The 25,126-nt window shown below is 51.8% G+C and overlaps 9 protein-coding genes across 9 annotated transcripts; 5 read left to right on the forward strand and 4 right to left on the reverse strand.

Moving 5' to 3' along the window:
• Positions 1-419: 419 nt before the first annotated feature.
• Positions 420-1,685, forward strand: Z519_05483 (uncharacterized protein; the record flags this gene model as incomplete). The annotated part of the gene is made up of 1 exon (XM_016763223.1): positions 420-1,685. One exon carries the CDS (start codon positions 420-422, stop codon positions 1,683-1,685), a length of 1,266 nt encoding a protein of 421 aa, XP_016620836.1.
• Positions 1,686-2,168: 483 nt separating this feature from the next.
• Z519_05484 (uncharacterized protein) lies at positions 2,169-7,521 on the reverse strand (the record flags this gene model as incomplete). The annotated part of the gene is made up of 11 exons (XM_016763224.1): positions 2,169-2,351; positions 2,593-2,897; positions 2,967-3,370; positions 3,431-3,541; positions 3,598-4,415; positions 4,480-5,183; positions 5,279-5,739; positions 5,802-6,113; positions 6,175-6,454; positions 6,507-6,602; positions 6,663-7,521. 11 exons carry the CDS (start codon positions 7,519-7,521, stop codon positions 2,169-2,171), a joined length of 4,533 nt encoding a protein of 1,510 aa, XP_016620837.1.
• Positions 7,522-9,127: 1,606 nt separating this feature from the next.
• On the forward strand, positions 9,128-10,725 carry Z519_05485 (uncharacterized protein; the record flags this gene model as incomplete). The annotated part of the gene is made up of 2 exons (XM_016763225.1): positions 9,128-9,256; positions 9,313-10,725. 2 exons carry the CDS (start codon positions 9,128-9,130, stop codon positions 10,723-10,725), a joined length of 1,542 nt encoding a protein of 513 aa, XP_016620838.1.
• A 313-nt stretch (positions 10,726-11,038) lies between these two features.
• On the reverse strand, positions 11,039-12,221 carry Z519_05486 (uncharacterized protein; the record flags this gene model as incomplete). Its single annotated transcript, XM_016763226.1, has 2 exons — positions 11,039-12,119; positions 12,172-12,221. The coding sequence occupies 2 exons, from the start codon at positions 12,219-12,221 to the stop codon at positions 11,039-11,041; spliced, it is 1,131 nt and encodes a 376-aa protein (XP_016620839.1).
• A 597-nt stretch (positions 12,222-12,818) lies between these two features.
• Z519_05487 (uncharacterized protein) lies at positions 12,819-14,521 on the forward strand (the record flags this gene model as incomplete). The annotated part of the gene is made up of 3 exons (XM_016763227.1): positions 12,819-13,058; positions 13,118-13,203; positions 13,270-14,521. 3 exons carry the CDS (start codon positions 12,819-12,821, stop codon positions 14,519-14,521), a joined length of 1,578 nt encoding a protein of 525 aa, XP_016620840.1.
• A 1,966-nt stretch (positions 14,522-16,487) lies between these two features.
• Z519_05488 (uncharacterized protein) lies at positions 16,488-17,380 on the reverse strand (the record flags this gene model as incomplete). The annotated part of the gene is made up of 3 exons (XM_016763228.1): positions 16,488-16,946; positions 16,999-17,292; positions 17,366-17,380. 3 exons carry the CDS (start codon positions 17,378-17,380, stop codon positions 16,488-16,490), a joined length of 768 nt encoding a protein of 255 aa, XP_016620841.1.
• Positions 17,381-17,873: 493 nt separating this feature from the next.
• On the forward strand, positions 17,874-19,521 carry Z519_05489 (uncharacterized protein; the record flags this gene model as incomplete). The annotated part of the gene is made up of 4 exons (XM_016763229.1): positions 17,874-18,443; positions 18,498-18,622; positions 18,673-19,174; positions 19,237-19,521. The coding sequence occupies 4 exons, from the start codon at positions 17,874-17,876 to the stop codon at positions 19,519-19,521; spliced, it is 1,482 nt and encodes a 493-aa protein (XP_016620842.1).
• A 1,208-nt stretch (positions 19,522-20,729) lies between these two features.
• Positions 20,730-22,379, forward strand: Z519_05490 (uncharacterized protein; the record flags this gene model as incomplete). The annotated part of the gene is made up of 3 exons (XM_016763230.1): positions 20,730-20,930; positions 20,988-21,497; positions 21,936-22,379. 3 exons carry the CDS (start codon positions 20,730-20,732, stop codon positions 22,377-22,379), a joined length of 1,155 nt encoding a protein of 384 aa, XP_016620843.1.
• Positions 22,380-23,345: 966 nt separating this feature from the next.
• On the reverse strand, positions 23,346-24,157 carry Z519_05491 (uncharacterized protein; the record flags this gene model as incomplete). Its single annotated transcript, XM_016763231.1, has 2 exons — positions 23,346-23,953; positions 24,031-24,157. The coding sequence occupies 2 exons, from the start codon at positions 24,155-24,157 to the stop codon at positions 23,346-23,348; spliced, it is 735 nt and encodes a 244-aa protein (XP_016620844.1).
• Positions 24,158-25,126: the final 969 nt, after the last annotated feature.

Raw genomic sequence — 25,126 nt, forward strand, 5'->3', positions numbered from 1 at the left:
GTGACGCACCTTCGTCAACCAAAAACCATTACGAGGTAACCTCCCCAGACAGCTTCATCTCAGGGGCACCAGGCCTCAGTCAGCCTAGCGACGCCTCCAACCAACTCCTTGTCCTGGCGCTATTAATACTAATAATAAGTTCTTGATGAACCCTTTTTGGGCAGCTCGGGTCCCCAAGACTGCAAAGGTAAATGAAGCTTGCTCTATTAACCACAACGCCTCCAGGTGGCCTGAAGGAGCAATAAACCTCCTCCTTTCTTTCGTCTTACCTTGCTAGTTCAGTTGGACGAGGTTTGGCAGCGGGAGAAGAATAAACAGCAAGTATAAGGAGCTGAATCTCCCACCTCACCCGCCATCCCTCCTTCACCATCCCGCCCATTTAATTCAAGCAAACAAACAAACAAATAAACAAAAGGGCCATGCCGTCACGCCAATTGGAAGTCGGCATCATTGGCGCCGGCATAGCTGGACTTTCGGCAGCCATCGCCCTCTCTCGCTCCGGCCACTCTATCTCGTTGTATGAGAAATCCCGATTTCGCAATGAAACCGGTGCTGCCATCATCATTGGGCCCAACGGCACAATGATCCTGTCTAAATGGGGCTTCGACTTCGTCAAGGCCGGAGCTCTGGATTACAGCCAGATGCGCCGCATCAGGGCTGACACCATCGAGGTCGACTCGGAGGAGTTCTTCACCGGCGTCCGGGAACAGTACGGCGACAGGTGGCTGCTTTTCCATCGCGCCGACCTACATGCTGGGCTGAAGGAATTGGTCGAAGCTTGTGAGCCCCGGCCACAGATCAACCTCGGCTCCCCCGTCGTCGACGTCGACGTCGACAGCGGTGTCCTCAAGCTTGCCACCGGCGAGGAAGTCAGGAAAGACCTTGTTATCATCGCTGACGGCGCCCACAGCGAACTGATCGCCAAGGTCATTGGCCGTCCCTATCCCGTGAGCAAGTCGCCCATGTCCATGTACCGGTTCCTGCAGCCCTTTGACAAGGTCCTCGCGCACCCGGAAGCAGGGCAGTTCTACAAGAACCAGCCGCCCGGGTTCACGACCTTCTACAAGACCGAGGTCGGTCGCCCGGGCCTGCTGATCAACACCTACCCTTGCCGTGGCGGCGAGCTGCTGTACGTGGCGCTGGTGCACCCGACCAAGCCTAAGGAGAAAGGTATTGAGGGATGGGACTCGCCCGCCGAGTTGGCCGACGTCCTCGCCGACGCCAAGGGCTTCCATCCCGCCGTGCAGGCCGTCTGCGAGGGCGCCACCGACATCAAAGTGTACACGCAGATGTGGCGCGACCCGATCGAGCACTTCTCACGCGGCAGGGCCGTCCTGATCGGCGACGCCGGCCACCTGATGCTGCCGACGCACGGCCAAGGGGCGTGCATGGCCCTAGAAGACGCGATGGCGCTACAAGTTCTCTTCAGCGATGTGACAGACGCGGACGACGACAACGCCGTACAATCGCGCCTGCAGCTCTTTGACAAGCTGCGCCTCCCGCGCGTCAGCGCCGTGCAGACCATGTCCAACAAGATGATGGGCCCGCCCGACAAGATGATCGCAGAGGTCAAGCGGCACTACACCGGCCCCATCCCGGGGCCCAAGGCAAAGACCTTTTCTAAGGAGTACAATGACTTTTTCTTCCTGTACAATGTCGAAGACGAAGCGAGGAACTTGCGTTAGCGTCAATGAATAAAGTAACAAGAGCCAGAAAAGAAACAAAAAGAAAAGAAAAGAATAAAAAGGACAGGAGCTAGCTTAGGATGAATAGAGCGAGTCTATACCCTCGAAGGGGTCGGGGCAGAATGGGTTGGGATGGGATGAGGCTAGATCGAACATTGCCCACCAGATTGACTGATACGTACCTAGGTATCTACGGAGTATAGATATAGTAGAACTCTTTCTGATACTAGGAGAAACAGACACACATAAAGAGAGATACGGCGAGAGACTAAAAAGGAAAAGGAAAAAGAGAATTTTTGCTAAACTAAAAAATCACATAACACCTCGATTTCCCGGTGAAATCCTATTACGTTCGATATGCCTCATCCCTCCCTTTGCTTCCCTTCCCTTCCATCCCTCCTTCCTCCTGTCCCTCCCTACCTGGCATCAAAGCCGGTGAAGCGACCGAATCACACGCAGGATCCAGATGCATATATATGCTCTCTAGAAAGCGCGGTGCCGTTCCGCCTCCTTGCCGGGCGGCGTGGGCTCCGCGTGTCTTGCGAACAGCCTTCTGAGACCCTGATTAAGGATGAGATCCATGATGCGCGCGGGGCCCTTGGCGAGACTGTGGATGCTAATGCGTCGGACGCGGAAGAGGTAGTACAGGGCGATGCATGCGAAGATCTGTCCACGGCCGAAATGAATAGAATGGTTAGTTAAGGGAGTTCGTCAACACGATCGATGGGATGGGTGTAATGGTGATGGAAACGGTAACGGTAATGGCAATGTAGCAGGCGGGTAGGTGGATGGGCAAGCTTGGGTCATGTCCCAAGTTGAGTTTCCAACCCCAGGGAAAGGAAGGAAACCAGGTGAAAGAAAGGTCCGAAAAAGGAGAAGGAAGGTCCGAGGTGAAGGGAGGACTTACGTTGAAGATGATATACGCGAACCCGATTCCAAAATTCCGCCATCTGTCGCTGGGGTAGATCTCGCTGGCGGCCAGGAACTGGTCTGCCGACGTGAGCGGGCAGTACTGGCATTGACTGGTCGCGTTGGGATTGTACAGCTGTCCCGGCGCGCCACCGTTCAAGTATGCGGCCAGGTACTGCGCGCAGGTTTGGCCGGACGGCGGGTCAAACTTGGCGAGCTCATTCTGGGCGCAGTGGACAAGCCGACCTCGCAGACCTGTCCCCGCCCAGCCAGCGATGAGATAGGTCATGGGCGATACTCGATCTGGTAGCAATGGTTAGTTACTGTAGGAGAGCACAGCCGAAAACGGAAAAGGGGGACCAAGGCACATACACATGAATATCCAAAAGCCGGGCAATGCAGAGGGATTTTGCAGGACACCGTTGAAAGTGAGCATCATGCTAAACAACAGTGTTGCAATATTTCCCGCCGTTTCCGCGTCAGGCATGGCCGCAATGATCATATGGGAAAAAGTGCTTGTGAAGACCATGAATTGTACCACGAAAAGCAGCATTAGCCCTCTCGTTTCGTCGCTTTGATTCTTGCCGAAGAGGGCAAAGTACCACGAGATCCACATCAGGACGGCTAAAACGACCTGGTAGGGGATTTCGACGAAGATGTTGCCGATAAGAAAAGCGATCCACGAATATGCCTTGGATGGACGCTCCCGGACTTCGTAGAGGGACCGTTGGATGACAAAGCGAGGCATGATTTGTTGGACGAGGGATGAAAAGATCCTTGTCGTTGGTCAGTCAGTATCAAACAGGGGAGGTATCTAGGTGCGAGATTCAACTAACGTGACAAGCATAAAAATGCCGAATATGGTGTTCTGCAGACCGGTCGAGGTAGCATTCTGCTTGTAGAATGAGAAACCGATAAACAATGCAGACATTATCCCCAAGAGAAATCTAGAGGCACGTCAATTGTCGTCATTCCCTTTCAGTGAGATAGATTCAGTACTTACTTGCCGGTGATATAAGACGGCGTTCTCCAATACTGTTGAAACACCCGGTGAGTGACATGGTAGATCTGAGCACTAAGTGGCATCGCAAATTCGGATGTGGACGATGCATCTGCTGCCGGCTCGGATCGCTTGGCTTCCTGGATCCGATCCAGTTCTGCTTGCACCTCTTGAGCTTCAGGGGTCGTCTTCCACACTTCGCTCCAGTCACGGTCAGACTTCTTCCCACAGATATCGAGCATATACTCGGCAGGGTTTGCGTCGTCGTCGCACTTGGGAGCACCGTTCCGTTCAAAGTAGTCCAACAGAGTCCTGGAATTCTTGCCGATGTCGCCGAAATAAATTGTCTTGCCTCCTTTCATCAGGAAGAGGAGTCGGTCAAATTCTTGAAAGAGGATGGCGGATGGTTGATGGATAGTGCAGAGAATTGCTTGCCCTGAATCTGCCAGTTTTCGAAGGAAGGCAACAATGGACCAAGAACTCTGGGAATCCAAGCCTGATGTGGGTTCGTCGAGGAAAATAAGGAGAGCAGGCTTTGCTGCGAGTTCGACACCGATCGTAAGCAGTTTACGCTGTTCAACGTTGAGACCTTCCCCAGGATTTCCAACGATAGCTTCGGCGAAATCTTCCATGTTGAGCATTTTGATAACTTCTTCAACGAAGTCATCTTTCTCTTTCTTTGTGACTGAGTTCGGTTGCCGAAGGTAAGCTGAAAACCGAAGTGCTTCTCTGACGGTGGTGGTCTCAAGATGAAGGTCTTGTTGCTGCACGTAACCCGTCTTGCGTTGGAAGGAACGATCAAGGGGTTTACCATTGACAAGCTGCCATGAAAGAGAACGTCAAAACTTTGATCCAAAGCCAGCGGAATATGCTTGGGATGCTTACCATATCGCCTGTCAAAACACCTATCTTGATTCTCTGCGCCAAGGCATCCAGCAAGGTAGTCTTACCAGCTCCTGAAGTACCCATTAGGGCGGTCAATGTACCGGGCTTAACCCATCCTGAAACGCCGTCAAGTAACCTTCGAGGCTCGCCCTTGATTTTAATGTCGAGGGTCACATTCCGCCAAGTGAAGATGTCCTTTTGCGCAGGCAGAGCTTTGACTTCCTTGGCTTGCTTTTCTTCCGCCGATTCCACGCCCTTTTCGTCGGCCTGTACGCGCTCTTCGTCACTCTTACCGCCTTGTAGGTATGATGGGACATGACCTCTTCTGAAGACCAGGAATTCGGCGGTCGAGGTTGTGTCGGAGTTAATTTCAGTAGCGATAAAGTAGATGGCGAAGAAAAATATCATAAACGCAAAGAGAAAGCCGAGATTACGCCATATGTGGCTGTAAGAATATCCATAGGACGACGATACCCATGAATCACCGGAAACGGCAGTTTGGCCGGCCACGGCGCCGGCAACAGCGCATTGGAAATTGTCGCCAGTGCCGTAGGGTGGGACCAAGCTCGTAGGAGCACATGGGAAGTCCCGACCATGAACTTCGTTGACAAGGAGTGACTCAAATGCGTAGGCGATTGGATTGATCCAGGAAGACCATTTGAACCAGGGATGCATGAATGATCTTTGCAGCGTAAAGCCCGTGTCTAGCATGTTGTTAGCATCGGATTGGTTACACACAAGATCGAACAATTCGACCAGAACCTCTGCAAACAAACAAGAGCCCCAGAGCGGCACTTACATATAACAATCCAAAGGACCATGACTCCGGCAATGGCCATAGCGGCCGAAATGGTTTTTGTGACTGCTGCCGTTGTTCGAAAGATCGCTGACATGGTCAACATGGCCATAAAGTTGAACAGGAAGAATATGAAGAAATTTGATGCCCTGTACCTCAGCCCAGCTAGGAAGTATAGGATGATGTTGAATACGGTAGTTGTGCAGAATTTGATGGGCAAATCTGCGACAATACCTGCAACAGCCTCCGTGAATGGATGGTAGAAGGCGTAGGACTTGTGCTTGGCGACAATGGGTCTTTGGCTGTATAAGGTGTTGATCTCAACGATAGATTGCAGAGCACTGAGCAAGACAGCGAAGAAGAGAACAGATCCTTTAGCGAAGAAACTGCTAGTAGAGAGGGGAGTGCCAAAAAAGATGGATCCGATGATCAAGGCTTGTGCGATCTGGCTGAAGATGACGGCGCTGAAGTTGATGTTAGCTTGACCGCAAAGGTGAGACATTGGCAATTGGCCGGCACGACTTACATAGTCGACGCTTTGTCGTTCCAGAGTCTCTGATATGCTCGCGTAACGCAAAGGCGAATTTGCATCGGAATGCTTATCACGTATGGTGATTTCGGGCGCATATGCTCGGCTTGCCTCTGTTGATGAGCCTCTCTGAAGGTCTGAAGAGCTTCCTTTCCGTCAGCATCGACTTCTTCTGCGTGGTTTGTCTGCTCTTGAGACGCTTTATACTGAGAGCTTTCCAGCCAGTATTTTTCAAATTCCTCAGCTGTACGGGGAACCTTGTTCTCGAAGCCTTCTCTGGGTTGTCTCTCCCTTGGATTGGTGACGGACCTAGTATGAAGCTCTCAGCAAATCCATCTCCTCCAGCAATTTATTGAAATTCAAAACGTACGTCAAGAAGTCGCCAGTGGTTTGTCTAGGAGGACAATACCAGCCCATGTCTTCAAAGTATGCCCGAGCCTCATCACAAGGCCCAAAGTAAATCTGTCTCCCTTCGTAGAGCACGATTGCCTTGTCACACAAGTCATAGATGGCTTGTGAAGCTTGATAAATTGCAATGAGAGAAGTGAGGCCTGCGAAGTCTGCAGCAATCCTGAGCGAACGAACGAATTCGAGAGCGGTCTGCGAATCGAGACCACGGGTGGAGTTGTCCCATGCAGCAATTGGCGAACCTGTCGGAACATTATGGGCATGAGCATTCAGGCATATTTGAATCGATCTCACCTGCTAGAGCCATCTCGGCGATGCTGACACGTTTACGCTCCCCGCCGCTAACACCACGAACGAAATCATCCCCAACTTTGGTATTTCGGGTATGTGCTAAATAAAACGTTAACCACAACTCTCCATGAGGCGACTTGTACGGACGTGTTAACTTACACAAACCGAAGATATTCATCATGACAGATGCCATGTATTTGGCCCAAACATCTCGAGGAACATCCAGAATCCTGTTGGATGGAGTGCGACATGCGGCGGCGAAGTTGAGAGTCTCTCCCACCGTCAAGTGAGGAAAGTGCTTTTCGTTCTCTTGATTGTATATTGCCTCACCTCTGAACTCTTTCACAAAGAGTTCCTGCGGTATTCCACTGTAGGTGATCTTGGAGTCCTTTGACAGCTGGAGACCTTGGAGCTCGCCACAGATGGTTTTGAGGAATGTAGAGCAGCCACTGCCGGGTCGACCGAGGACAATCAGCAAATCTCCACTGTCAACATGTCCATTGAAGTTGCGCAATATTTGTTTCTCAACAGGGTGTTTGAAAAGTTCACGGATGCGGAAGGGTTGCATGAAGACGGATCCAACATTCTTCTGGAGTACTAGGGCGGATCCTTTTCCAGAAACACTAAGATTCTTGAAAGTGAAGCCAGATCTTCGCAGTTTGATGTTCTGCTGTTCGAGCAGCTGGAGGAACTTGCGGATCCATAGGTAAAAATTGAATGAGGGATTATTAGGATCAAACTCCGGGGATTCAATGCCCATGCCGGCAACAGTGTCCTGTCTCTGCAGGCCATCGCTGGTGATGGTGCGAGTTCGAGCTCCGGACAAAATGGATGCAATCTTTGCAAGCTCATCTCGATTTGCGTCTTCTCCGTCGTCGAATCGATACTCATCGGTGTCTCTCGTTTTTCGTGTTCGGATTGGCTCGAATGCTGGACCTTCAGAGCTGCTGGTCGATATTTCGCGGTCGAGGGAATTGTCCGTTGGTGGCGGACGATGAGCCTCGTCGTCTTTACTCATGATGTCAGTATCAACGGCGAGCTCACGTCAGGCTGTGGACAGTGTTGGCGAGTTGGAATGCAATAGATTCTGAAAACCGGGGTTCCCCAAATATTCGACCTCTCGCGTTTAGGCTCTGCCGGGCTCAGAGACACGACCCAAAAGTGCCACCAATTTAACCAAGAGTATATAGCAACGACGGAGACATATGGCAAGTGTAGCTGATATCGAAGCAGAACAATAAGATGGGAGAACAGCGAGAGTCGAAGGGTGAACCACGTACGAGTATGATGGACCGTTCTCTTACCACGCTTGGGCTTTCTGGTTGCACTAGGTACATGTGGAAGGGTAAAGAGACGTCTTATTGGACCATGGCAGTACCCTGTATTTCTCGGCTTGATTAGCGAAGCACGGAAACCTTGCATAGCTCGTCGGCCGTCGAGGTCAAGGCTCAAGAATCCGCCAAGGCCAAGGGTTTGCGGAAGTCCCGCGACAGGATGGGAAATGCCGCTTGACGAAGCAATTTGATTGTCTGAGGTCTTGTAGGTTGACAAGGGCCCCCAAAACCCACCATTTTCATTGCGCTAGGAACAAGTGAAGCGATAGTAATAACATCTCCGGCGTAGATTATACCGTATCATGCATAGTGCTGATTCTGTACCAGGATACAAGGCCCAAGTACTCCATATACCGTGTCCTCATTGCCCCAGAAGAGTAATATGATATGGACTTAGCTGACAGCCCAACTGGGGTGATCGGCGCGGTAGGACTTAACGCTGAGGAAATGTGAGTTCCCAAGCGGCGTTCGTGTGTAACGACCTAGTCGATGGTGACCAACACCCCCAGCAAAGGGCAAATTCCGAGGGGCCGTCGAGGGGGCCTGAAGGGGCTTGGGGCCTCGCGTATGTTACTTAAGGCCTTACATAATGCTGCTTGATGGGCTGGCTCTCTCCCGAATAGGACAGCAGCCAAGGGTGAAGCAGTGTCACCAGGGCTAGCGTTGCTTACTGCGCGGCAGCAGGAACAAACGATTGCGCACAGACTGCATAGGCACTGAACACCAAGAATGCACCAAGGGTCTCGGGAGGGACAAGGAACCGCGGCCAAGGGCCTTTCAAGGGCACTGCTGGTGGCGATTCGCTTGTGCATTGCGTACTAACAATGGAGTTCCGGAGGGTTGAAGGAGACTATTCCGGATTCAAGTTCCCACCCGTGTCAACACGAACGGAGGGAGATGGAAGCTCTGAGGGCGATGATTTGCGTGGGAGTCAATGGGTCGATGCGAGGCCGAATCAGAGACGCGAGCTGGGTTCGGGATGGAGCCTAGAGTATTCGGTATTGGAGAATTATTACCTCGAACAGCAGAGTTTGCGAAGAAGAAATACCCAGTATGCGCGGCCGAGTGACAATGGTGACGATGTGGCGGCGCAGTTGTTATTGTTATGCCAAGCCGCCATTTCCGAATCCGTCCAGCACCGTCGGCCGAGCATCAGCAACTCGCATCAGAACAATTCGACTCACACAACCCTCTCTGCAAACACATCACCCTCCCAGCAATACGAAATACGGGCCCCCACCGTCACCAAAATAGACTCTACCGCCCTCTCACCCGCGACACGATGATCAAATGTCGTTGCCTGGTCTTGGACTAGAAGAGCCAGAAGAGGTTCACACCGTTGAGACCGCCCAACACGATCTCGCAAAAGAGACAGAATGGCGTTTCGAGGTCGCCGTGGGCAAGTATACACAGGTCAAGGTGAGCTGACCTCTTCAATCCGCTGCTGAGCTTCTTCTGATGCACAAGTCGCGCAGTTGTTAACAGGATCCGCTGAGCTGTTTGGGACTGAACTCGTGGTCGGGAACACCTACACCTTCACGGGCACAAAGGCTGCCATCTACACTTGGAATGGCTGCTCGTTCGAGGTCACCGGTGATGCCCTGCAAAGCGAGTATACCGCTGAGGAGACCCCCATGAGCGAGTACATCAATGTTCACTTCGCCCTGGAAAACTTACGTGTTCAAGCTCAAGCCGCTGGACGCGAAGGCCCACGAGTCTTGATCTTGGGACCCGAAAATGCAGGCAAAACGTCCCTCGCCAAAATTCTCATAGGCTATGCTTCTCGATCTGCTCGCTCCCCGGTTGTGGTCAATCTGGATGTCAAGGAAGGGGTCATGAGCATCCCTGGCACTCTGACTGCCACGGTCTTCAAAACACTGATGGATGTCGAAGAAGGATGGGGCACTGCGCCCATGTCGGGCCCTAATGGGGCCATTCCTGTCAAGTTACCACTCGTCTACTTTTTCGGCAGCTCGAAACCACAGGAAAAGGAAGGGAAGGTCTACAAAGCTCAGATCAACCGGTTAGCTCTTGCGGTGGCAGGGCGTAGAGCTCAGGACGCCGAAGCTAGAGAAAGCGGAATGATTATCGACACACCGGGAAGTTTGACCACTTTGAAAGCTGGCAGTACTGTGGGATACGACATCATCCAAGACATGATTTCTGAATTTGCCGTATCGGTCGTCATCTGCATGGGCTCAGAGAGATTGTACAGTGACATGGTCAAGAAGTTTGATGGACAACCTACGGTATTCCGACCCTCATTGTCCACTGCAACGACATTATCCGCCGCGCCCGAAACGATATCCGTAATCAAACTTGCCAAATCCGGCGGCTGCGTCGATCGCGACGAAGCATACATGACTGCCTTCCGCGCTGCGCAAATCAAGACATATTTCTACGGCAACCCGCGCCTGAGCAACGGCATCTCCCTACAGCCTCGCCATCAACAAGTGGATTTCTCCACGTTGACCGTTTGGCGCCGTGTTGGGACCACCCCAGACCCGTCATCAGCAACAGCAGCTGCCAACGCAGACGAAGACGAAGAGGACTCCTTCCTGCCCGGCGGCGCAGGCGACGACGCTGATGACAACACATCCCCCTATTCCATGTCAAAGGTTCCGCTTCCCGAATCTCAAATCTTCGAGCGCATCACCGCCCCCATCGCGGCCATGCGCAGCTCTGTCCTCGCGGTGATGAACTGCGAAGGAGAAGCCGAGCAGGAGGTCATTCGCGACAGTACCGTGATGGGGTTTCTGTACGTCACGGACACAGATGAGGTAAGAGGGAGAATCAGTCTGTTGAGTCCTGTTGCGGGGCGAGTGCCCAGTCGGGCGATTGTGTGGGCGGGATGGCCGGAAGGTGTTATAGGGTTGGAAAGAACATGATTCTTGCCGCAGTCTTGGAACGGAAAAATCATCGCTTGGGTGCATTGGAGCAACGCAACGCGCTCCCACTACAGAACCTGAATAGAAGAAAATTGATGTCGATTAGTCTTGGTTGAAGGCTAGCCTCAACTTTTGCTCTGGGGTCCGAGATTTTGTTGTACATTTTTCCCCCATGTCGCCCACCATGCATGCAGACCTTTGGGGTTCCCAGCCGTCTACTCAAATCTTTTTCCCCGACAACTGAGTGCGCAGTAGCTACCTAGCTAGGTAGGTAGGTGGAAGAGAAACGCCCTCCACAGCCCTCCCTCTCATTCTACTCTGCCTTGGCCACCAGATCCCGCAGGATAGCGAGCAGACTCTGAATGCCCTTGATTGCGTTCTGGTCGGGACCCTCGCCGGGCGTCCAACGGGCGTGGGCAAAGTCGATGAGGCGCAGTTCGTGGACCTTGTGCGGGCGCGTATCCTCCTCGTCATCATCATCGTCTTGTAGCATGCCCTCGCCTCCGTCTACTCCGTCCCGACCATCCTCCTCCTCTTCACCCGCAATGCTGACCTCCAGCGCCTCCGGGTCTCCTTCATACACCATCAACACACTCGCGCTGTACATTCTGCTCTCCTCGTTCTCCAGCACGTACTGTATGCTCTCCAACTCCCTGATGAACCGGCGGATAAGGAACTCTGCCCGCTGACGTTTAAACCGGATTCTCTTCGTCGCGGCGTCGCCGTTCTCCTCCTCCTGGACGATGCCGCCGAAGTACGTCGTGAAGGCATCGTCGACGCTGTCTGCCGAAAACGACTGGCCGTAGTACTTGTTGTAGGATCTATACCCGTTCTTGACCTCGACATACTCTTTCTCTGCGGGCGGCACTTCGACTTCGGCGTCTTCTGCCCCTGCACCAGCCCACATCTTCATCCCAGCGAGACGAAAACCTAGACTCCCACTCGTTGTCTTCGCCGTGACCTCGTCGAGCTTCCTTCTCTTTGCCAACGGAGCGTCGTCGTCCCAGAGTCTGACACCGAGCTTCACGTCCAACACGTTCGGGTGCTTGAACCCGGACACGACATTTTCCAACACAATGGCGAGACCCGTGGTGATTTTCTTGCCGCCTGAAGGTTTCCACGAAACTCGCCTCATAAGCCCCGGTGTGGTTTCTGTAACAGCCCCTTGTGTTGCGATCCCATCCACGTGTGGAGGGGCAGCAACGCCATCCTGAGAGGACTCAAGCAGCGGAGCAACGGCGTCTTGGTCGTCGTGTTGCGAGAGGGAGCCAATGAAGGTAGGCATGTGGGCCTGGAATAAGGGGTGGTCTTTGGCGGACTCGTAGAAGTCGATCTCGGCTTGGGTGCAGGGCTTGATGATGAGGGAGCCCGAGGCGTTGGAGCTGATGCCGTCGCTGTGGAGGGAAGCTGTCAGTTTCTATGCAGACACGAGAAGGGTTTTCTTACTGTCCAGCAGCGGTGTGATCGAAGGCCACCAGCTCGGACTCTGAGAGCATTGCTGCCACCCTTTTGCTCGCCTGCGCTGAGGTTGTAGAGCTCCCCATTTCACTAGGTATGCGTGGGGGGAGGGAACGCAAGGGTTATACAAGAGTGGGACACCTTCCAATTGCTAGAGCTGCGTACATTTATGTACCCGGGACTTGGTAGATCAATCCATTTGTATGGGCACCGACACTTCTCGAAGGATTTCCGTAAAGGATTGTAGGGGGTGGGATTCCTAGCCCAAGCTGCCCGCCCGGATGCGGTCATGATTGGCGGAACATGTTGTTAGTGGTAGTTGCACCAAAGGCTTCTTTTCTGTTAATTCTTCAGCCTCGCCATCAACATCTGGAGGTCTGACGCTTGTAGTCGGGAAAGGCATTGTAAGAGCGTGGTGCGAATCATGCAACGTGTCACCTCGATTGCCGCACTCTGGCTTTCTGCAGAGATGATTGTTTGCTACTGCGACATTCAACTTCCCACGCGGCGGTAAATACTGCTTCACTTTTACCAAAATTCGCAGAGGTCAAAGTGAATGGCGAAAGCCTTTCTATAAAACATTCCATTTATCTGCAGCTCCGGTCAATCTCTCATCCTGCAAACTGTCTGCTGCCATGGAAAACTCTGAAACGAAGAAACTTCCGATGAGGCTTCGAGCCAACACGATCCCGCCAAATGAGACTCGGGATCCCACTCAACCCTCTCAAGAGCCTGATGCCGGTGAGGGCGATGGAAATAGAAGAGATCAAGAGGTCCAAGAGGATCGCGATTACGGCGAGGTCACCCACGTCCCCCCGGTTGAGGTGAAAAAGAAGAAAAAGAGGAGTAAGAGGCCAGCGAGTAAGCGCGGGTTGGTAAGGCTCCGACTTGACACCAAGCAGGGAGGCAACATTTGTGCTGACGATCATCGAAGGGCAAACCTTCTGGCTTCGAAGATTACTTCGCCGACGCCCCCTTGACACCAGAACAACATGCTGAAGAGCAAGAAATTTATCATCCGTAAGGCAGATCCATATCTTTCAAAGAACAGAGATCCTCAGATCATCTAACCATCCCCTTCGATAGCCGTCTTCCCTTCGTGGAGAGAGTCGCTACCGCCATTGCTCGCTTCGAAAGGAGCCGTAAACTCACACCACAGCGTCGTGATGCCCTTTACAAGTATCTCATGTACGGCGGCTTGACGGTACGGCCAAACGTCGGCCAAGGGGGCCTAGACACTGAGGGCATGGACAAGACCCAAACCGCCCTTGCACTCTCACAGGTTTGGATCAGTGAGGACAAACGAAACTTGGGCACTGAGACCAGTGTCTATGAGGTCGACTTCCTCAGCTGCGTGAAGGGCTTCTTGAGCCGACGTGCGAAGGACATCTTCGGCTTCGACACTGAAGAGGAAGTCAATATGGTTTGCACCACTTTGGAGAGATTCATGGATTATCTCCTACAGCATGACGTCTGTCCCGAGTACAAAGAAGACGTGCTCGCAGCGCGTGAGCTGTGCCGCAAAGCAGGACCCGAGCTCTGGGACATGGCCGAGGCGACACGCCGCCTGCCGGGTGAGTTCAACATTGCCTGCTCAACTCTGTTCGATGGCAGCTATTCGCGCGACTACGACGGAGAAACGTGGTGGGGGAATTCCGACGGTGAAGAAGCTGTCTTTGTGGGCTTGAAACCAGAAGAAGCACAACAGATCGTAAAGTTTGGAGTCGCCGGTGCCGCCACTGAGAAAGTCTACACCGCATTCCTTGCGGGTGTGCAGCACGAGGCACCGAAGATGATGGACGTCGTCAAGATAGAGGAGCGTACCGGCTTCGAAATCACACGCATCGAGCCTCCCACAAAGGCATGCAAACAGATCTACACGAGTCACTCGCAGCACTTTCGCCCCGTCGGCTGCGTCTACGCCAAACCATGGAAGAATCCAGACGCTCTACCCGAAGATATCACTCCGGCTGAGAAAGAAGCATTGTCCCCGCCATCGGTTCAAGCTGTGGAGACTGAGTACGTCTTTTTCATCGAATCGATCCTCCAGTCCTGCCTGCGCGTAGGCACCAAGGTCGAAGCCACCGTCCGAACACTGGGCTGTGGAATCACCTTTTTCGATGAGGTGCTGAACGTATACCCCTCATTCGATGAGTTTCTGGTCAACGAGATGATGGTAGGGTGGAAATCGCCAAGGCCAGTGAAGGGCGCGCTGGATTATGTTTCTGGGGATGACAGTGACGGTGGTGAGGACGACGGCGGTGGTGGGGGGGGCGGTGATGGTGAAGCCGGGAAGAATATGTCATCTCCAGCAGACGAAGAGCAGCAGTCCAAGTGACGGGGGAACAGGTCGACAGCAACACGGCACATTCCTTTGATAGGAAATTGTGGACGACAAGAAATCAGGGTTGAGAAAACCGATGGTCCTTCCCCGTCCCTCAGTATGAGCGATTAACACCCAGTGTTTAAGTATCACTGGTCCCAACGTGAAAACCTCCTAGGCTAGATTGGAAATGCAGTCCAGTCCAACTCGATCCAACCCAGTGCGCCGTCCATCTCGGCTCAGGTGGACTCATGTCAAATTCCCGTCTACCCAGCTAGCCACCACACGAAGCCTATCCCCCAAACGATCCCAAATTTGTATGTATCTACGAATCTCTAGTCTCTAGATCCAGAGATCCCCAGATCCATCAGCACCTCGGAGGGAAGCCAGCTTTGCTTTGGGGTTGAGGAGGCATTCCGCCATTCAACAAGCATGTAGCTTTTCCTCCCCCCTAGATATTAATTTCATAGCGCAGCAATTACATAGTATTATGTACTTAGGTATTCAAGTCAAAGGAGCCAGATTGGGCTCCCTGCTCAGGGAGGTTCAGGGAGTTACGCAGCCACGCTCTCCTCAGCCAGTGACCATCTAGAGACCCTCCGCACTTGGAACTACACCAGATACGATTCGAGTGAATAGACTTCTTTAATAATTCTACTGCATCTCATCCCTGGCACTCGATGGCGAGATTAGAGAATATATTGTAACAGAGCACTTCAGGGTTCGGCGTGTACGTGCAACAATATGCAGAGGCCTGTCCAGCAGGTCGGGAATCGAGAACGCGTTACTGGTCGGCGCTGACAGGGCAACACCACTGTTGACAGGGTCTCGAGATAACCACTGTGTGGCAAACCACCAGTGACGTTAGGCGTTTCACCAACTGCAGCGCCTACCTCGACGTCGTTGTTCTCGCAGACCTGTGATAGGATGGCGACGGAATAGGAGGTTTCAGGAATGGCCTTCAAATCACAGGCCAAAGTGTATATAAACAGACAGTCTCTTTGAATAGCCAGGGGGACAGAACACAATCAATCAGACAGATACACTCCTGTTCTGTGTACAACAAGAGGTAAGCACAACCTTCCGGAGCAGGCGGCGGCCTCGGACTGGAATATGCTTTCTAAAGGCGCGAAGGTCCTGATTAATGACTATTCGGCTCCTATTAGGGTATTCGAGGCGACGTAATTTGCTCGGACCAAGTGGTGGAGGAGGTCAAGAAACTCGGCCGCGAAGCGTTTGCCCACGGCGCTGCTGTCCCAAGCCCGACGAGGCCAAAGCGATGGTCAATCAAGCCGTTCAAGCATTGTGAATCGTACACATCTCATCAACAACGCAGGAGTCGTGACCCACGGTGCGCCGGATATTATCAGCGAGGAAGAACACCGAAAGGCTCGGTGCTCTGCATGAACCGAGAGATGGGCACCGGCTCAGTGAAGTCGGGAATCAAAAATAAATTGTGTGTTGCCCGAAGCCGCCAGTCGAATGAATGATCTGTCCCCGATCCTGGAGAACCTCACCAATAAGTGTGGCTGGTGAGGCTTTCTACCTTCCCGCATAGCAACTTCCCTCGTCGCTCTGTGCAGTGACGAATGTCCTATATTTGGCCAGTCGTTTAATGTCGGAAAAAGGGCCGCTCGAACCACTTTCGCGTCATTCCCGGGTACGGTCTGCGAGACTGATGAAGGCTACCTCAAGAACCTCGAGAAAGTCAAGCGTGACCTCAACGAGGCGTTTTTCCCGTCAGTGCCTTGGAGCTGGGGCGCTACGCGATCAAACGGTGGTCGGGTTCGGATCCTGGTCGAGCACTTGGGAGCTCCCCGATCTGAGCTTGAAAATCGCAAAACACGCTCAGACTTAGTAAGCCTTCATGTCCATTGCACTACACAGCCCCGAGGAACGCCACTAGAGCATAAATGGGTGTAGCAGTGGATTTAGCTCCTCCAAACTAATTCCTTGGAAGCAGATTCCAGTAAAACTCATATCAAGTTTCGTTCATTGCATCCTCTAGGATTTCCCACATCACCTTAGCTTTAACCCTGCAACCACCACATTGATCAATGACGCATCCTTCTTTTAGCTTCATGGAGATGGCGTCCACCTTGTCATTGGTAGTGGCAAATGGCAAGACCAATTTTTGCGCCATCGAACACTCAATGTCGCCGTTTGCCGTGCCGGCAGGGGTCAGGTCAGTAACGCCCTGCGATTCAACACTTGGTTGGGCGAGAATGTGTGGTACGGACGTACAAGGCCGACGGCTGTCAAAAGTTTCTAGAGTCGATGAAGGGGATTTGTTCCGCAGGCCCTGGACATCGAGGGTTGAAGTACTCTTCTGGCTGGGTGGCGATGTAAGAAGCTCCCAAGTGGTGTCATCAGGATAGGAACTATTTGCTGATAATACGCGCCCAAGATCAGAACATGTTTGGGTAGATTTAGTCGAAACCTGCTGCCGATTTAACTGTGAGTGAAGATGAAACCGGAACCTCCTGACTTACGCTATTTGAATTGGTGCGTTTCGACATACGCGGGAGCTGCCTCGCGGGTGTCTCAATTCCATGAAGCCAGGATTCAACAACCGCATCTTCCACTCCCATGAAGCGGATAAGGGCCCGAAGGCGGGAATTATCATTGGCGACTTTCTGTCCCGCGAGCTGCACTTCCCGCATGCCAGCAACTTGTTGGTTATGCGCATCAGCCAGTCGGCGCTGCAAACCTTCGACATACTCTCTTTGCCGAGCACGATATCTTCGCTTGTTCTCTCTATGACGTATAATGTGCGGATTTTCAGCCTGACAGGGGGATTGAAGTTCATTAGATATATAGGGACTGCAATATATGAGACGTCGGCAGTCACAGACTTACCGAGTTTCCTTCCATGGAGGCCTATCTGGGGTCGAATTTGGTATGTACAATCCCGCAGGCTCATTTAGGGGTAGACGTATCAGTGGTAGGGATGGTGGTACTCTTGTACTTCATTTGAAGAGCTAAGTTTGGTGCATGAAGGAGGTGATTGAGAACCCAGCAGTAGTGGCATGCAAACGGGAAATCGTAGAATGAGTCCGAACTGATTTCATTTTTGGCCAATCATAAGTCGGCTGTCCGTCCATTCATGCTTTTCGCTTAATCCAATTACACTTCGGTTAAGGGCAACTAACCCTGCAGTGCCCTGCACTTTCGCGGCCATAATTTGCGGGCGGATGCCACAGACGTGGGCCAATCACATCTACGCTGGGTGTCCTCATTGTTTCCCGCGTGATGGCCATTGCTTCCTGTGCATTCTGCCCAGTACTATAAGGATAGAGAGGCTATGCATGTGTTGAGGTCTAGGTGCGCTCTCCTCTGTCTTCTCTACCGTCCCCTATCCATCCAAATGGCTCCTCTATCAGAAAAAGAATTGTCGGTCCCTCCCCCCACCGAACAGGGCATCCACGACAGAGGGCCCGTACCTCCCATATTAACAGAGATTATTGAAGAAGAATCCCAGAGTCCGAGAGTCGATCGACAGCCCCTAAATTCTACGTTTCCGGATCAAGATGAGCACGGTTACAATGATAATAGCAACGTCCCCAAATTATCCTATCCGAAAGTTTTCTGGTTCTTCTTCTACAACTTCGGTCTTTTCGCATGGGGTGGCCCTGTGGCACAAATCGCTCTCATTAAGGAGAGGCTTGTGGTGCAGGAGAAATGGATCACCCTACCACGCTTTCAGCGGGTCTTCTCCGTCTACCAGATATTACCAGGGCCAGAAGCAGCAGAACTTTGCATGTTTTTTGGCTGTTTGTCGGCAGGAAGGGTTGGCGGTTTTTTGGCTGGCCTCGCCTTTATACTTCCAGGATTCATCCTGATGCTTTTGGCCAGCTATTTATATACGCTTGCAGGGTTTGAGAATGTCTACTTCAACGCCTCATTCAAGGCTTTACAGCCCATTGTGGCTGCAATGGTATGTCAGCATCATACGTCGAGGATACCGGGACTAATTGGAACGGGTCAATAGATTCTACGTGCGACTCATAAAATTGCCCAGCACTCGGTGATTAAGCACTCAACCAAGAAAGTCGACCCATTTCTCGTCCTTGCAGCGATCCTTACATTTTTAAATTGTGCACTTCGAATTAATATGTACGTTCTGACATTTGCCAGGTAATTAAGCACTCTAACTTAAAGTCTAGATTTATCTCTTTGGGTCTGTATGGGGTTCTATACATGTTGCTTACCTGGCGACTCTGGATTCTCAGTGGACTGGTCTTTGTGCTTCAATATGTCGGCTATGCTCTCTACGTTGTTTTCCGAGGCGTCCCATCCCCGACGTCGCTGGCACTCGGAGTTTCTCCCTCTCCATCACTCATTAACCTATTTCTTCTGGGTTTGGTTGCAGGGAGCCTATCCTTTGGAGGGGCGTACACAGCCATTCCGTTTATTCAAGTGGAGGCCGTTCTAAAAGGCGGTTGGCTTGCCCAGAATGTCTTCTTAGATTGCATTGCTATCGGAAACGTCCTCCCGGCGCCGTTAGTCATCTTTGCCACTTTTGTTGGGTTTCAGGGCGGGCTTACTGACGGTTCAGTCGGTAATGCGTTCGCGGGCGCCGTCATCATTACGCTTGGAATGTTCTTCCCTTGTTTCGTCTTCACCATTGCAGGGCACGAACTTCTCGAGAAGTTGGTGAGGAATAAGGTACGTTGGATCCCATACTACATTGGATTTTTGGCACCCAAAACCGACTCAAGGTGGTGCAGCTACTCTCCTCATTCTTCGACGGACTTTGCGGTGCTGTCATTGGCGTCATCGGTGTCATCGCAGCACAAATCCTCAAATCAAGCATTGGGGGAAATGTACGACCTGATGATCATAACAACACGGCCAAACTACTTCAGCAGGCACTCCAAAGCGGACCTGCGGCTGCCATTTGCCTCCTTGCACTCGCAGCGATCTACAAGTTCACTCACAAATATACGCCTCTTGTTCTGGTCGTTGTTGGCGCTATTGCAGGGCAATTCATCTTCACAGATGTCGTGTTCTAAGACTTGAGGAAGATGGCACTGAAATTTTGGGCATTTAGCTTTACGAGCAGCAATAAAAGAGAAGTGCAGAAACTGATATCCACCGATGCACGGAAACAAAAAAAGGACGGTCACTCCGCCGTATGACCATCGACTACGGTTGCGGACGCATTGTCACGGCTGCTATGGGCAATGCCAAAGAAGGTGATACCCAGTGTAGCATCGCGGATGGTCTCATCCAGTTGCTCCAGACACGCCTGCAACAATGTTCGGCGGTCCCATTTCATTGCTGCAGCTACGTTCTGTGGAAAGAACTATAAGATATGGAGTCTAATATAGAACTAAAACTTTACGGAAATTTTGCCGTGTCGGCACATCCACGTTAAATTATGCTCACCATGATTCGTGGTCGGCATTTAGAGTAAAGCATAACCCACTTATAACATTGAATATTATTTAGAACAAGTTGTAAGGTGTGTCTCGAGGGTATGCCGATTTCGAGACGCCCGTAAGGTTTCTTCCCTACACGGAGGTTAGTCGAATGTGTAAGCACTTATTGGCGTCATTTTTTATGGAACTGCCCAGATGCTGAGATTCTGAGCACTTGACGTCGCTGGGAAGGAGTTTAACCGTAGTCATGGGAGGAGAGGCCACAAGACTCGTCGATGTATGTCAAGCCTAAGGCTTGCCTTTGGGAAGCTCAACAGCCACCATTTGTACCTACGTAAGCGGTGACTATTTAGAGGATGCTCTGTGACGGAACAAGGTGTCATTTATCTCTTCCAGCGTCGTCTTGGAGCTTAGCGTCTGCACCCTTTTCTTTCCTCCCACTCCCTCTCATCCAGAGGGCTCCACTATCCTTCTCTCTCATTTTTATTCACTCCTACCCGCGTCCGTGATGAGCATAACCTCTCCACACGGATCCCCTTCTTAAGCAGCCTCAGGTGAAATGTGCACCGCCAGTGTCTCCGGACGCAGTACACATTTATATTGCGCCCAGGCTTTACCTATCGCCCTTGTTGTCAACATAGAACTCTCGCGTCTTCGAACTGGGTGCCGCGCTCCATCTAGCAACGGTGTTCCTAGAAACCTTACTGCTAATTTTTGTGTATGAGTTTACGCGTGGCCTTTCAGCCCTCATTTTGGCACCATCTGATGGACAGTACATCGATACTGGCTATCGCTTACAGGTAGTGAGATTTTCCATTGGCATGTCATTTCAGCCTTACATGGCTCCTCTGGCTAACTGTTTCGTGAAAGTAGTGCAGCGACTCGTCGTGGCAGCTTCCTGCGTCATCTTCTACATCCTCACGATGCATCTGTCGCTGGGGCACGGAGGTGAAACGGGCATGCTCGTGATTCTTGCATTCCTGGCGTGTCTTGAAAAGCTGTGCTCCATCATGAATCTTGTGTTTGTGGAAAAAGCCTGGGTACAACCGGCCGCCGCACCTCTCTTACATATCAGCATGACAAATACGAAGTGGTAGGTTGTCGTGTTAACACAAAGGGATGAAGCAGCCCTAAGAGCCATGAATGGGCAAATGCGCCCGATATATTTGCTCTACAAGTTGGTAGGTCCGTTGTTCAACACTATTATTGACGGCTTCTCCACCAAAGTTGCCATCACTGTCAACTTTGCTATGAAAATCGCACCGGTCGGTGTCGAATATTTTGCCATTGCCCGCGTCTACCGTGAAGTTCCTGAACTCCAAGAGTCTAAGAAGTGCTCACACGCAAACCAAGGAGACGCTAGCTCGTCACAAGAGTCCGGGAGCCGACTCCCGCATAACTGGCACCATGTCAGGGCTATCGTGACCAAATCTGCTCTGGACTTCAACCTGTACTTCCATCACCGTGCATTCCTTCCCTCAATAGCCGGCACTCTCCTGTACCTAACTGTCCTCAGCTTCGCTGGACTGATGCTCACGTATTCGCTCTCAGAGGGCAACAGCGCCACACGGGTCGGTATCTTGAAAACGCTGAGCATGGCGTCCGAAGTACTGGCAACATGGATAGTACCGTCCAACACTGATCACACTGCTTGAGATGACCTGTCATCTAGCTATCACAGATCATGCAACACCATCTGTGCGAATATCAAGCATGGGAATAATCCCAATATTGTCTATTCCTTCTCATCGTTATGCACGCATGAGTACAGGAAGAGTTTTATTATCAGTTCTCTTCCTAACAGTGTCACGCCATCTTGACAAACATGCGTGTCCTTCGCATTGGTAAGGAATGTGACACTGATGCAAGCCGTTCGAGGCTCAATACCATCTATGCAGGGATATTTGAATTAATGGAGTTAACCTGTTCCTATTGGACGAGACGTGTGGTGTAGTCGCATCTTGGGCGACTTTCTCAATTATGGAGAGCGGTCAGCTTCATCGAGCCCGTCGCGCTCTGGAGGGACTGACAACAAACCACGGCAGGATAACGATGATTCAAAGGACCAATGGCTTTATCGGCTGTTGGCGAGGTCGTTCAATACTCAGTCCAACAACCTGGTCAAGAAAACCATCAGTATCAAAGACGTTGACGGCTCGGGCGTGACGTGGCACTTGATATCTTACTTTCGACCTGCCGATGTTCTTGAAGGCCGGTTGCAAACCTCGTCGACGAGCTGCAGCTTTGTTCTGCCGGGCTGGTCTTCACCCAGATATTCCATACAATATGGCAGCGCATCCGTAGGTCAAAAAATCGGAGAGTGTCGCGCTTTGCCGACGGTGCCCCTATGGGACGAGTCACAGTCCATGGGCACCAAGTTCATCCAGTCTGGCCTGAACAAGGAGGCACTGGACATGACCAAACCAACGTCTGCCAGGGTCCGATTCTGGACCTTGGAATTGTTGACAGTGACGCCGCGTTCTGGCTGACTGATAGCGAGCTGTGCCTAAGTCAGTTCCCGCGGGACATCAGCGTTCTTGACAATGGCTATGTTGCCAATAGCTCCGTGTGGTCGCACCTCAATCCAATCTAAGGCAAAGACACGAGGTCTGGACAACTGGCAGGAGCATCGATGAACGTTAGAGTTGGGGAGAGAGGGAGGTCATACTGTACAACGTTAGGGCCGCACCCCGCCCCATCCATGCCATGTGATGATAGTTTCCGGTATAGAAGGGCTGCCTTTTACCTAGATAGAAGCATTTTGGAGAAGCATTTTCACCCCGCCTGGGGCAAACAATGGAGGATTTTCTTTTTACAGCGGGAAGTTCTCCCTGGCACCTACCGTACCTCAATATGGCCTCGACCTACTCTGTATGCCAGCAGAACGGTATTGACCAGTTTTATGAATAGTCTGGGATGAAACGGAGAAGACTCACTAACAGAACAACGTAGTCTAGATACGCATCTTTAATCCCGATGACCATGAACTCAAGTCCTACAAAGAACCTCTTGGCTGTAAGGACTTTGCTCTCAGCTTAACTCCACAAGATCTTTTCCTCCGCCGCTCCCAATCTACCGTGTCAGTAGATTGCTGTTACTATGGTAGTACTTGCCATGGACATAGCGTCTTGTCTTCCTCGCAAACAGTATCTGTATTTAACCTTATGTGCCCGCTGTTATGCCCTAGTCGTTGAACGGCGGACAAAGCCTCCAGTTCCACCGTCTCTACAATTGTACTTTCCCAACAACATCGTGAAGGCTGCCAGCCCAATCCTCGCAGCCTACTCGCTACGGTGCGCGCATTGGATCCCCACATCTTGTGACCCATAGGATTGATGTCTTGTACGACCTCATCAACGGATAGACTTTCCACCTCTTCACTGGGTAATAGAGAGAGGTGGTATAGGATGTCAGCGACAACTCGAGACACCTCTCGGAAGGACTGTGCAGACGAGTCAGAAAAAGACAACAAGCCATGGATCGAGGGGTATCGGTGGATTTACATGTTCTCCATTTTCGACAAAGTAATATCCGTCTGCACCCCAAGCAGCGCGTCCCCCGGCATGGCCAGCTTCCTCTATAAGAAGAAGGTATGCATCGGCGAGGTCGGCAATATGGACATTCCGCCACAAGTTTCTCCCCTGGTTGACCTGGAACACCTTACCTCGTGTTAGTGAGATACGAACGAGCTCGGGGATTTGCACGCAGCGCTGACGAAGAGGGCCTTCTCCCTTTCCGTACACCATGGGCGGGCATATGATCGCTGTCTTAACAGCATCTGTAAGATCAAACTGTTCCCCGCCTTCTCGCAATCTGCACGATGCTATGACAGCTTTGTCAACCACTCGATGCCAATGCGTATCCGGCCATGATGTGATCGTATGAATGTCCTCAATGTCGTCAAAGAGGTTGGGCGAAGGAGACCCGTAGCCGTTGGGGACGTCGTCAATAATGCCTGCCCCTGAGGTGTGGATGAAATAAACTGGTTGCGCTCGACGCCCACTGGTCTGAAGCGATGAGACGATCGTCGTTATAGCAGGTAGGTCATCCGATGTCGCACAGTCTGGGAAATGCTATTTAGCCCTGGGATGCGAATCATGTGAACTAGTGGACCAAAGTGGAAGTTCATGGTAGACGTACTGACTATGATATCGGCGGCCAGACACTGCTCGCGCAGCGTGTCGTGGGCGCCAAGGTCACCTAGGACGAGCGTGATAGTGGGAAAGGCCGCGAGGACGGCGTCGTACTGCGCCTGGTTGCGAACCATGGAGGTCACTCTCGCGTGGCGGTATTTCCGGAAGAGATGAAGAGCAACTTGTCCTCCAATGTAGCCTGTTATGCCGAGCCTGTATCTGGTTTTAGCTCCTTCTTCGACAGTGAGCCAGATGCACCCACAAGAAGATCTTCTTTGACTCCATCGTAATCAGATACCAACTCTGGCAGAGTCAATGATGGCGCATTCACAAACCGCTGAAGAACAAGATGCTGGGATGGGAGTAGCATCTCCAGTCTGATCGCGCCGGACAGATGAGCCGTTTTTATTTTCATTTTTTTGGCAGTCTTCCAAAACGAACCGTCAATTTGTCAGCCATCGCTTGGTGCGAACTGCCGCTCCACCAGGAGATCGCTGTTCCTCTGGATGCTTCAGCGTCACATTCAGGTGCCGGGATCTCGTTTATTCTCTTCGGGTACTCTGCGCTACAGCCTAGAATGAACTGATTCCAATCAGTGAACATTGCAGAACACCCTGAATGAACTAAATAGGCGCTTTGAGCAAATACGCCCTGAGAATTGAAGATATAGGAGAACAGCCGCGATCGTTGCTCTGGAGATGGCTGATAAGGGCTGCTGCCACTTGATGCTATGTTCAGGTCCAGGATTTTGTTGGTGGGAGTTTGATCTGAGGCGCCTGACTTCAGCCTCCCTTTCCCTCTGCATCCACCCAGTTTCAGTCCTGCTGCTCCTGACGGCTCGTTCTCTCCCATTGAAATCTCGCCATTGTACCAAAGCGTAGTGCGACAACTCTAGGCTCGGGGATGATGGTCTCAATGCAGGGCCCGTCGAGCTCGAGCCGCCAGTACAACATCAGCAATCGTCTGATTTCACAATACCAAGAAAGACTTAGGCGTTCGAACAATCTTTGTAGTGCCTCGAATGCCCCGTAAGGCTCTTGCAGAGCACTAGTGACCCCTTGAAGAATATAGACTGTCGTCCTGCCCCTAGCACTTGCAGGGGC

Source organism: Cladophialophora bantiana (genome assembly GCF_000835475.1).
Source record: "Cladophialophora bantiana CBS 173.52 unplaced genomic scaffold supercont1.7, whole genome shotgun sequence".
Classification (NCBI taxonomy): domain Eukaryota; kingdom Fungi; phylum Ascomycota; class Eurotiomycetes; order Chaetothyriales; family Herpotrichiellaceae; genus Cladophialophora; species Cladophialophora bantiana.